At 37.3% G+C, this 13,041-nt stretch overlaps 1 protein-coding gene across 1 annotated transcript in view; it reads left to right on the top strand.

Annotated features, from left to right (window-relative positions):
* The first annotated feature begins 46 nt into the window (after positions 1 to 46).
* The window catches only part of DENND2B (DENN domain containing 2B), a 162,050-nt gene continuing 149,055 nt past the window's right edge, over positions 47 to 13,041 (top strand). Inside the window, exons 1-2 of the mRNA XM_072969457.1 lie at positions 47 to 672; positions 2,463 to 2,534. Coding sequence (XP_072825558.1) covers positions 2,469 to 2,534 — 66 coding nt within the window. The 5' untranslated portion in view covers positions 47 to 672; positions 2,463 to 2,468. The remainder of the gene's footprint in view (positions 673 to 2,462; positions 2,535 to 13,041) is intronic.

Here is a 13,041-nt window from a genome sequence, read left to right as displayed (position 1 = left end):
TCTGCCGGAGCGCAGGGGGCGGGGAGGGGCCTGGAGGCTCTCGGGTTGCTAGGGCCGGAGTCTAGGGCGCTTGTCCGCGCTGTCGCGGGAATCCCTGGGCCAGGACCTAGCCCTTAGAAGTCGTCTCTTCCGCTTAACGCAGTGAAGCTGGTGTAAAGTCAGGTGGTTTTCTCTTGGGGTCAGAAATTGTAGGGAATAACGTACGTGCCTCCAGGCACCTCTTAATGCCGGTTTGGGATATCGCTACACTTAAGCCGCTTATGTTTGAAAAGATGACTAGGATGGGCCAAACGGTGTGGCTGCCACGGTGGCGTTTGGAGAAGGGAGTCTGGCCAGCAGGCTGTGGGCGGTGGGACGCGAGGCCCACAGGGCCAGAGAGGCGCCTGCATTGTAAGGTCTCTCCTAATCCCTCGGGTGAGAAGTACAGACCCATTTATGGAGGCTTCTTCTCTGGGTAGGGGGTTCACCTTTCAAGAATAGTTGCCCCACGTGTAAGGAGCTCTGCACGGTTACCTTCCATTCCACTGGTTGGTTATCTGATAGGAGATACAGGGTTTCACTGCTAATTAAAGTGAAACCATTAAAGCATTGCTGCTCAGGAGGGATCACTTTAAGGGACGCAAACTGAGCTAGTCTCAGCAGATGGCTTGATTAGAAGTGCTGAGCTTCCAGGTGTGTATGAGGATGCTACTACAACCTCCATCTGCGCTTTTTCTTGTTTTTCCTTTTCTTTCTTTTTTTTTTTTTTTGTTTCCTGCTTTCGTCTTACAGAAAGACATTGAGATATTGTTGAGATATTTTTCATTTTTCATTGTAAGAGCTTTCTAAAACTTTCCCTTCAATAAGTGTTTATCAAGTACCTCCTTTAGAACAATGTGGTTAGTGTGCAGGGTCCCAAATATGCAGTCTGGAGAGCTGAGTTTGAATTCAGACTGCCACTTTTTGCTGTGTGATTCTGGGCAAACAAATTACTTAACTTCTTTGAGCGGCACTTTTATCATCTCTGTACTTGGAAATACCAATAGTCTCAACCTCCATAGGCCGTGAGCTTCTTGAGGGCAGGGACCATATCTGTCTTGTTTACTGAGTTTAAGGTGCATCTAGCATTTTATCTGTCACAAAAGGGGCTGAAAATAGTTATTGAATGCATGAATTGATGTGCCAGGTGCTGTCCTGGGAGTGGTGGAGAATAGAAAGTGGATCAGACTAAAGGAGAATGCAAAAGAGGGCATGGTGCACATAAAATCTGTAATGCTAGGAACAAAATATTAAGATTTTGTTTATATGCTTTTGCCATAAGATTGATAATGATAAAGTGCTATGAAGGTTAGAAGAGTAGGTACTGTTTAGCTGAGAGATCTAGAAAGGCTTTGGAGAGAAGGAAGCATTTGAGCTACGCCATGAAGGATGGCCTAGGAATTAATAGGAGAAGAGGTAGTTAAGATGCCTGTTAACTGGTCTTATAATGAGTGTAGTTTGGGGTGAGATAGAATTTGTTCTTTCATTATTTATGGGTTTCAAGATCCTGGCTCCATAACTGTTAGCTGTGTCTGTGTAGCTATGAGCAGACTACTTAACTGTTTTATACCTCAGTTTTGTCATCTGTAAAATGAGAATAACAGTACATTCCTCATGGGGTAGTTAATACATGTAAAGTACTTTAAATAGTACTTAGCACATAGTAAATGCTCAATAAATATTAGCTAGTATTATTATCCTTTTCAGGCTTCAGCCTTGTCTCCTAGTATGCCCTTATTTACCTGATATTACATCCACACTGCACCCCACTTGACTCTCTTCCCCAGGATTCTATTACTACCCCCCACCTCCAGTTCGATTTCAGTTAAAGCATTATCTTTTGTCAAGTCAACTTTTTGAAATTTTCCACTATTCCCAGGTACAACCTCTGATTTCTTGGCTTTCTCTCTCTATTTTTAAACTATTGTGGACTTATCCCAATCTGATTTATATTATATGTAGTTATGGTTCATTCTCTCCTAACAGCTTATAAACTCCTTGAAGGTGGAAACTATTCCTTATTTGTCCCTATGTATTCAAGGACTGTTAAGCAGTAGGTAGTCAATAGATATTTGTTGAATTTACTGATTGACTTTTTACTTTAAGTAGATTACTGTTTGGCCAGTTAAGAATTGGCTTCTTAAAAAAATCTACCTACATACACTTTGATGAATGTTATGAATATTCAATTATAACTAATTTTCCCAGAATTGAGCACTTAGAAATATATGGAAAAGAAGTTGCTTGGAATGAAACTGAAGCCTGAAGAATGACACAAAATAAAATTTTGCATTTATTTTTGTATTTATAAAAATACATATACGCATATATAATTATATATTTGTAAATATATATAGTATATAAATACGTGTATTTTTATCATTTAAAGGTTTGTACTGTAAATGTAAACCACAGATTGAGAGAATCCTTTTTCCTTTTTTTAGGGTTGGATGGGAATAATGATGGAACATGACCTGTCATCAGGGCCCTTGTGGATCAAACACAGCCCAAGCCAGGTACTTCTGAAAGCCACTGGTGGGGACTTACAGAACAGTAAACAGAGGGAGGGCATATCATCAGGAATGCACCTGGTAATTTAATTAGTGGAGAAAGAAACTGTTGGTATAAGTCTTCCATGATTTCTGTCTTCTCAAGGGTAAATTCATTACAGAGAACGCATAGAAGTTTTTTATCTAGGTTATGTTTAGGGGAATAGGTGAGTTGGAGGACGTCTTTATTCCTGAGATCTGAGGAAAGAGATTAATGCTGTATCTGGGGATTTTTTGAGGAGAAAAAAAAGTCTAGTGAAGAGCAGTGTAAATTCTTTTTCTCTATGTGGAAGGGGCAAAAAAGGGTTAAAAACCTAGGATGCAAAAGTGGGTATCATGCCAGAGTTAAACAATGATTTATACTGTACATACCGGAGAATGTATACATCATTTTGTTTGACAGGTGGTATTTTTATTTCTTCAGCAGACTTAGGGAGCTTTAGAATCATTATAGCTTTGTAAAGTAGCATTACAGTCATTAGATCATGACTGAGCGAGCCATTAGATCATTCATTTTGCCTGATTACATCAACTCATTGGGTTATTGGGGAATGAAAGAAACTCATTATCAAAATTGTCATCTTGATTATATAGATTAAAGGAAATGAATCAGACTTCTGTGAATTAGCTTTCACAAGCTGTTAAAAATTGAAAGTTAAAAAATTGGTTGCAGAGCAGGAATGATTAGGGAAAAATTTTGTCATTTTAAAAACTGTCAGACTAAAAGAACAGTAATTTCAGTAATTTTGGAAGATATAAATAGTTGGAATCCATGTAGAGTTTTTAAAAAACAACTTTATTGCAGTATAATTTACATACATATCATAAATTTCACCTTGTGTAAGTATACAATTGAATCAATTTTAGTTATTTTATGGAATTATGTATATATCACCACAATCTGGTTTAGGAACATTTTCATGACCTGGAAAAGATCCCTAGTGCCCACCACATGCCGTCAGTCTTGGCTCCCACCCTAGACCCAGGCGACCACTGTTCTTGCCACGTCTGTAAATTTACATTTTCTACCCAGTTCATGTAAATGAATCATGCAATATGTGACCTTTGTTGTCTGGCTTGTTTCACTTAGCATAATGCTTTTGAGGTTCATCCAAATTGTTGCATGTATCAGTACTTCATTCTTTTTTATGGCTGAATAATATTCCACCACTTTATTAATATTCTACATTTTGTTTATCCATTCACCAGTTGATGGCCATTTTAATTGTTTCCAGTTTGAGGCTATTATGAATAACGTTGCTGTGAAAGATTGGGTGTGACACTTTGTGTGGATACAGGTTTTCATTTCTCTTGGGGAGATACTTAGGAGTGAAATTTCTGGGTGGTATGATAAATTTATGCTTAACATTTTAAGAAACTACCGAACTGTTTTCCAGAATAGCTGTACCATTTTACATTTCCACAAGCCGTGTATGAAGTTTCCAGTTTTTCTACATCCTCTCCAATGCTTTTTATTGTCTTTTTGATTATAGTCATTCTTATGGGTGTGAAGTAGTATGTCATTGTGATTTTAATTTTCATTTCCTTAATGGCTAATGATGTTGAGCATGTTTTGTTGTAGTTATTAGCTATTCCTATTTCTTTTCACGAAATGTCTGTCCAAACCTTCTGCCTCATTTAAAATTTGTTTAATTTTTTATTAAAAAAATTTTTTTAAATCAAGTTATATGAGTTCTTATTCTGAACATGAATTCTTTATCAGATGTATGATTTCTGTTTTCTCCCAGTCTGTGTCATGGCTTTCATTTTCATAATAGTGTTTTGAAACACAAACATCTTAAATTTTGATGAAGTCCATTTATTCATTTTTTTTCCTTTATGGATTATACTTTTGGTGTCATATCTAAATATATCTTTGTCTAACCAAGGTCATGAATTTTTTTTTCGGATATTTTCTTCTAAAAGTTTTATATTTTAGTTTTTACATTTAGGTTCATGCCGTTTTGCTTTGGTTTGTGTGTGTTATGAGGGAAGGGTCTTAATTCTTCTCTTTACATGCAGATGTCCCATTATCTTAGTACCATTTGTCAAAAAGACTATCCTTTTCTCAGTAAATTGCTTTGGCACTTTTGTTAAATATCAATTGACTGTAAACATAAGGGTTAATTTGGGGACTTTTAATTCTGTTCCATTGATCTATGTCCTTATGCCATACTGTCTTAGTTATTATAGCTTTCTAGTAAGTTTGGAAATTGGGAACCATAAGTCTGTCAACTATGTTCTTAATTTTCAAAATTGTTTTAGTATTCTAGGACATTTGTATTTCCACAAAATTTAAATTCAGCTCATCGACTTATGCATAATGATTATTAGAATTTTGGTAGGGATTAGACTGAATCTATAGATGAATTTGAGGATAATTGTAATCTTAACAACACTGAGTTTCTGAATTCATGAAAATGGAATATCTCTATTTCAGTTTTTTTTCAGGTTTTTTCAGAAATGTTATATAGTAAATAGTGTACTCTTGCACTTCTTTTAACAAATGTAGAAATGCTTAATTTTTTATGTCATTGGGAATGGAATTGTTTTCTTGATTTCATTTTCAGATTATGTACTAGTATATCGAAATTAGTTAATTTTTGCATTTTGATATTGTATCCTGTGACCTTACTGAACTCATTTACTAGTACTAGTATGTTTTTTGTGGATTCTTATGTTCATTGACTTCTTGAGTGTGCAGGTTGTTTTTCCTCAAATTTGGGAAGTTTTTGGCCGTTTATTTCTTTCAGTATTTTTTTGTGCCCCCTTTTCTCTCTCTCTTTCCCGAGACTCCCCTTACACATATGTTAGTACGTGTTTATTTTTCATCATTGTTTTTCCTTTTCTTTAAATGGTAATCTCAGTTGATCTATCTTCAAGGTCACTGATTCTTTTTTCTGCTGTCTCAAATCTACTGTCAAGTCCCTTAGTGAATTTTCACTTCAGTTGTTGTGCTTGTCAACTCTGGTGTTTGTTTGTGTTATAATCCCTTTTTATTGATATTCTTTATTGAGTTGTTGTTGTCATACTTTAGAAACTTGTTAATTTTTTCAGTTCTTTGAACATATTCATAACAGCTGCCTTGAAGTCTTTGTTAAATCTAACATTTGGGCCCCCTCAGAGCAAGTTTCTGTTAAGTGTGCCCTTTTTCTGTATATGGGTTTCCTTTTCCTATTTATTTGAGTATGTCTGATAATTTTTGTTGTTGTTGTTGGAAACTGAACATTTTAGGTCAGGAGCCAACAAACTTTTTCTATGAAGGACCGCACAGTAAATATTTTAGGCTTTGCAAACCATGTTGTCTGTGTTGTAACCACTTACTCCACTGCAGTGATGTGAAAGCAGACATATACAATATGCAAATGAATGAACAACTTTATGTGAAAAAACGGGCAATGGGCCATAATTGGGCTGGGGGCTGTAGTTTGCTGACCTCTGTTTTAGATAATATAGCAACTCTGGATTCTGCTCTGTCCTCTCCCTGGGAGTTGTCACTGCTACTGTTGTCTGTCAGCTGTTTAGTGACTTGCCTGGGCTTAGTCTGTAGAGTCTGTTTCCCCTGCGATGTGTGGCCACTGATGTCTCTCCTCAGCTTTTTTCTTTTAATTCTTGTTTTTTTTTTTAAGCCTGACTTCCTAGGAATTGTCAGCATAGTTTAGTGGTCAGCTAATAATCGGTAACAGGTTGTACCTAAATATCTTGGGCCTAATGTGGCTTTACCCTTTGCTGGGTATCTGTGTATGAGTTAGGGAACACATTTAAAGTTCAGTCAAGCCTGCTGTGACTTTTATTTTCTGTATACGCAAGGCTTCACGTTCAGCCAGTGCATGACCCAGGACACCGGCACACCTTCCAGACCTCCAAGGATATGTGAGAGCTTATCGAGATCGCCTATGGCTGTCTTGTTCCCTGGATCTCACTTAAATTTCTGGTTGGCCCATTGCTTGCCCCAGCCAGTACTGCAGTCTCAGCCAGCTGTGATGTTGATTTTCTTTGATTGCTTACCACTTACTTTCTAAGATCACTTGTTTCCAGCAATACCCTGGACACCGAATCAAGCCATTATCCTCCAGCAGCAGAGCTTGTCCAGTTCTGATAGAACCACCATATTGGAATTCAGGGTGGAAGGTAGGGAATGGGAACAGCCTCTTGCTGCCCCAGATTCCTACTTTTCTTACAGAGGTTCAGTAGGGGTTTTTGTTGTTGTTGCTGTTGTTCTTTGTTTTTTTTAAATAATGCTTTTCAATTTGTTTTGTACCTCTGGTTAGTTTCAAAAAAAAATCTGAAATGATTGTTTTGACAGTTTTGTGTAGTTTTATTGTGGCTTTTTGGAGAGATGATTTGTCAGCCTCTTCACTCCATCATTCTGGAAGTGTTTCAGATGTGGAGTTTTAATGTCCTAAAAACTGACTCAGTATATCTTGACAGATCCAGCAACTTAAAAAAAACTAATCTATCGATCTTCCTGTTCTCTTCCCATTGTATATCCCTCCTAAACCTTTTAAAATAGAACTCTTGACTCTTAAGGTTTACTTTTACATACTCTTTTAGGATGGAACTTATGTTTATTCCTTCCATCAATATTTCTTTATTTGTTCAGTGGTCATTTATTAAGCCTGTGTTCTGTATTGATGTTTGGACATATTTCCATTCCAGGAAGCTCTAATAAGCAGAGTAGGAAGCCAGATTTCTAGGGTTAGAATTATACCAGTTCTTGAGAAAACTTCAGCTTTATTTTCTGGTCTATACTAAGTTTACCTAATTATAATGATAGGTATACCCTATTTTAAGAAAAAATAGAAATAAATTAAAAATTTTAAGAAATAATAGGGTGTTTATATCATTTAAAATATACTATTTACACTCAAATATTTGTATCTTTCAGTTTTGTGACTCTTTTTTTCCAGTCATACTCCATGCTGTTCACATTTTGTGGAGAGAGTATAAAATGTTCTACACACCAAGTTTTGTTTTATTTTGTTTTCTCTCATGAGGACCAGTAGTAACTAAGGCAAAGATACTTTGTTTGGGATGGAAGGAGCAGATTGGGTAGATATTGGGAGTAATGACTCGTGGCTGTGGAATATGGAGAAGGATCCCAGAGTGGCAGTGGCTCAGATTGTTATCTGAGGTACCTTGACTATAGGATGAAGCACAGCAGGTAGAGAGGTATGCCGCATTTCCTATTACTTTTTCCCTTGGGCCAGGGGAGTTTTGCTCTGCTCTGTGGACTGGGTCAGATTGTGCATAAGATGGGTGAGGCAGAGGGTGCTTTCAGTGTAATAAAAGAGGAAGAGAAGATGGGTGATTGGGGTTGTAGCGAAATAGAACAGATAAGCTGCTGGAGAGTGGAGGTGCAAAAAAGCTGACTAGACTGTACACAGGCCGAGGACTTCTCTAGCCGATAGTAGGTGTTCTGAGTCATCACCTTGTTCCTCATCATCCGTTTTGCAGTTTAAGAAGGTGAGGTGAGGTTGAAGGATTATTTTGGTAAATATGATAGTTGGATTTTTGGATCCATTATCTGATACATAGTGGGAACAGAAGGAAATGTACTAGAAAATATTTCAGACAAATTGGTTTTAGGTGTGGTCCTCTGACTAACTTAATCTTTGATTTAATTTTTGTAATATCTCATGAGATGTTAGATGCTAAGTGCTAGCTTAGCATCAGTGCTAGTTCTTATAAAATGAAATGTTAGAACAAAAATTAAGAGAATGGATGTAAAATATTTTGAAAAAGTCATCGCTGTTGTTACCATGTCCAAACTCATTCTGCTCGCTGCACGACAGGCCAGTAAATCGGAAGATGAGGTGTTGGGGTAAAGAATAATGACTTTATTTAGAAGGCTGACAGACTGAGAAGATGGCAAACTAATGTCCTGGAGAACCATCTTCCCCAAGTCAGAATTCAGGCTGCTTTTACACTGAAAAGGGGAGGGGTATGCTTGGTTGTTGCAAACTTCTTGATGTAGGAGTTCTTTGTTCTTGTAGCTGTCCACGTGGGTCAGGTCATGGTGTCCGTAAACCTCCAACAAAAAAAAAGTTATTTTCTATTCTACAACTTGTTATCTTTATATGAATGCAAAAGTATTAATATCCTTAAAAGTTGGAGCCTTGAAAATGGGCTATCCTATATATTTCAGGCTATAGGCAACATTCTTTTATGAAAGAAACAGAACCAGCAAGACTAAGCCTAGGAAACAGAGCACAGGGTTAGAGCCAAAGGAACAGATCTAATATGGAATCAGATTTGTTCTTTTCTATTACACTATATTACACTATACAAATGCAAGAAAATCTCATCATTTCTTGATGCTAAAATATGAAAAGCTAAAATATTAAGGAAAATTTCTTGTGAATAAAGCTTCACCAAAATTATGATGAAAATTAATGGAAAGATAAGATTTAATTTACCACAAAATTTCAACAAGCGTGTATTGAGTATATGCTTGCTGAGCAGTGAGGTTCATGTGTGTTGAAAGTGAAGGACAGATCACTGAATTGTTAGACTGTACGGATACTATCAGTTAAAAATCCTCTGCCCTTTTCTGCTTATTGTGTTTGTGAAGCTAGTTAGACTCAGTCCATTTGCTTTGTAAGAAGTCAAAGGAGAAGACTTTTCCAGAAAAAGATGATAGTCTGTTTATCTAGGCCCTCCAAAAGCATTTCCTGCCAGGCAGTTGACATGTAGCCTTGGCACAATTTCAGGAAACTATTTGCTTCTGTTTACTCTTTCCAGATACAGCATCTCCTAGGAATTAAGATGAGGAATCTCCTTTAACTCTTTAAAAAAAATTTTTTTTGGTGGGGGGTAATTAGGTTTATTTATTTATTATTTTTAGAGGAGGTACTGGGGATTGAACCCAGGACCTCATGCATGCTAATCATGCACTCTACCACTTGAGCTATACCTCCCCCTTTAACTCTTTTAAATTTTAGAAGCATACATTTTCTGACACTTTAGAATCTACTCTTCATACCAGCACGATGAGAATTCTTGTGCCTTTAAAAGAAAAATGCGTCTGTTTTAGTAATTCACTAGCAGAAAAGTCAAAGCCTTAAACTGAGTTTACCCGATAAAATATACTTAGAATATTCCTTTCCTATAAGATTGTTAAAATAAATCTCTTTCCAAAAACTTAATGCAACTATATCTGAATGTGTAAAACTTATTAAATTATGGGACAATTATTAACATTTCCAAAATCCTTCACTGAGAAAAAGAACTGACCCTTGAGTTTCTTCTGAAGAGTGTGCTGTACTTAATTCATTTATAATATTTTTATTTTTATGTAACACTTCAGAAATATTTAGTAAAGTGAGATATACTATATTTAAAATAGATTACTCAAAATTTTTATTCCTTTTATGGAGCCAATTTGCTTCTAAATGTTTTTAATACTCATTATATAGTTAGGAATGCAGGAGCATATTATAGCTTTATTGTAACCTCAGAATGCATGTTATTTTAATTAAGTATAAATATATCTTTGAGGAAATGTGGTGGCAAGTGTGCTAATTTAAACATGAGAAACTTGAGATCAAGAAAGGTATAATAACTTGACGTGCATACTGCGGTTAAATGTGAGCAAATTTAGGTCCTCTCTGTACACTGTTGTTAAATAAACTAATTATTACTTCCTTAGTCCTGCCAGAGTGAGCTAAAAAGGATTCTAAAATTCTAGCCATCCTCAGACTATAGGCAACAATGAATAGGGAAGCAGGATCAGAAGCTGTGATGGGACTGAAATAAACGGCATGAGAACAGGTGGCAAGAGAATAAAGTCTGTGATCAGGCCTGGGCCAGGGATCTGGAGCCACGTGAGTGTTTCAGATTGAGGGCCTATCTGTGATCCTAAATCAGGACTAGGCCATGGGTCAGAATCCAGTTGGCCTCTGAGTGGGAAGAATCAGGGCAAGAAACAGATCAGAGACAAAAAGAGTTGAAGAGTCTGGCACACAAACACCAACGGCGTGGGTAGATGGGGAATGATGAGCCCATGTCCAGGGTTAGAGTCTCAGACTTAAGGTCTGCCATTAGAATCTGACCCTGTAATACTTCCGGACAACATAGGTCTCTCACTTCCCACCCTCCCTTTCTGTCTGTCATTTACAAGTTTTCAGACTTAGTTGGAATTCATGACCCTGCTTTCGCACGCTGATGCTGAAGGCTTATGTGCTGAGATGAATGGCTCCCTGCTTTAAGGGAATCAGAAATTGACATTGTTTGCTGAGGTCCAGAGAGTTCTGCCTTCGAGGTTAGGGGTGGAAGAGCAAAAAGATTCAGCAAACCTGCAGTCACCACCAGTACCATGAACAAAGAGTTTTCTTGGTCTGTGAATTGGTGACTTTGGTCCCTTTCATGACTTCTTATCTCTGTCTTAAAACCATGTAGACTCCTGGACTGCGTGGCCCTGTAACCATGTGGTTACCAAGTGAGTGCCTTAACCCAATCCTGTGAATGTACACCACCTTAATTTTCAGGGCTTCCAACTATATACTCCAGAGGAAGTAAAGAATAGGAAATCCAGTCAGGGTAAAATAGGCAGAATGACTGAGGCATCCTTTCTGTTAGTCAGGAAGCTAGCATCACTGCCTCTTGTGGATTGAACTCACCCCACTCTCACTGCATTGCCTGTTGTGGAGTAAGCCCTTAATAAATATTACTTGAATATTGAATTATGGGGTCTGCAAGAGATGGAAGTAACCGAATGGGAGGAGTGAGGGCATAACTCCTGACAGAGGCACAGAGCCTGAATGCAGCTTTCAGATGTGAGAAAGATGGAACAGTATCGCTGTACAGGAATGTCCCAGAAATAAACTAAGGCGCAAAGAAATTATTGACCTATCCAAGGCTATAGAACCATTCAGGGCAGCATTGGAAATTAACAGTATCTTCATTCCTAGATTTATGCTGTACACATTAAACAAATGGGTTTTAAAGATTCAAAACAATGCTTAGGGCAGCAAAAAAAATTTTTTTTAATTAATGTAAAGTCTGAGTAAGTGAAATTTTGAAGATGATGGAATCTAATTGATAACTTCCTTACTCTTTAACCTATAGATAATCTCCCTTTTTAAAGTGCTCATTACGTACAGTAATGATTAAGCAGAGAAAAAGCCTGTGATGAAAACGTGGTATAAAATTGTGCTCTTTGTTCAGCAAGTTAAAACAAGCTGGTCTGTAAGCAATTATTATCTTCATCAAAATTCCTAGCTCTAATGTTTTGGCTTCTTTGGCCCAGCACGTATGCCTTCTCAAACAATTGGATGGATTTAAAACACTTAGGAGATGTTTGTGCTTATATCTTAATGTAGCATCAATTCAACAGGAAAAAGAAAAAAATGTAAGATTTGGCATTAGGGCATATTTTTAAAAACAAAATCAAAACAAAACTAAAGTAAACAAAAAGCCCACAACAACTATTAAATCCCTGCATATACATGAACATTCTTTATTCCAATCCTTAGTACCAGCATACAAATGTTAATGTGACTAACCTTTTAATAACTCACTGTGTTAACAGGAACTCCCTAAACATTTATCATTCCATTTGTCAAGAAAATAGTTATTTATCATACTGTTTATTTGAATTCACTAAGCATGTAAATTTGGTTATCTCATAACTAGCTGGCTCCTCCTTGACTCTAACCTGTAGTCTAGAATTTTCCATGGAATTTTTTTTTTTTTTCAATTATAGGTTCCTAGATGCCCCCTCTAGAGATTCTGGTTCAGAATCTCTAGAGATACCCTGGACCAGACCATTGCATTTTGAAAAGCTCCTTAGATGACTTTTTTCCCCAGAGGACAAATACTTTATTTATTTTTTACAGAAATATAAAGAAATTGGAAGATGATTACAGTTCTCCTCAGGTGATTTCTGATGTGCACCACAGGTTGAGGACTGCTTTTGTTTCTAGGTTACTCAGCACGTTGCATCCAGAATTACTTTCCTCAGATGCACATCATGCCACTCTTCTCAAAAATATTGTCTCTCTATGTATGCCCTTCAGAATAAGATTCAAATTTCTTACTATTGCTTTCATGGCCTTCCTGGGTCTGACCCTGTATCAGTCAGAGTAGGCTTAGCTTATGCAATAGTAACAACCCCTAAAATTTTAGTGCCTTCAGACAGCAAAAGCTTGTTTCTTACTCATATGACATGTCCAGCATGGGTCAATAGGGAGGCACTAGTTTTTTCAGGGACCTGGTGTGCTCTGTTGTGTCACATGGCTTTGGGTCCACGTGGCAGAGTGGAGAGGCTGACGTCTCTCACCCATCCTTCGATACTTTGGCCAGGAAGTGACGTGTCGCTTCTGCTCACAACCTGCTCACAGAACAGTCATATGGCCCTGCCTAAGCACAGGGTGACTGGAGACGGAAACTTCTGGGGACTGGGAAGGATATTAGTAAGCACTAGTAGTATCTACCACAGACCCTTAATCTGCTGTAAAAAAAAAAAACTGAG

The sequence above is a fragment of the Vicugna pacos genome, chromosome 10 (genome assembly GCF_048564905.1).
Source record: "Vicugna pacos chromosome 10, VicPac4, whole genome shotgun sequence".
In the NCBI taxonomy this organism is placed as follows: Eukaryota; Metazoa; Chordata; class Mammalia; order Artiodactyla; family Camelidae; genus Vicugna; species Vicugna pacos.
Note: the sequence above shows the minus strand (reverse complement) of the source record. Positions and strands in the feature narration are given on the sequence as shown.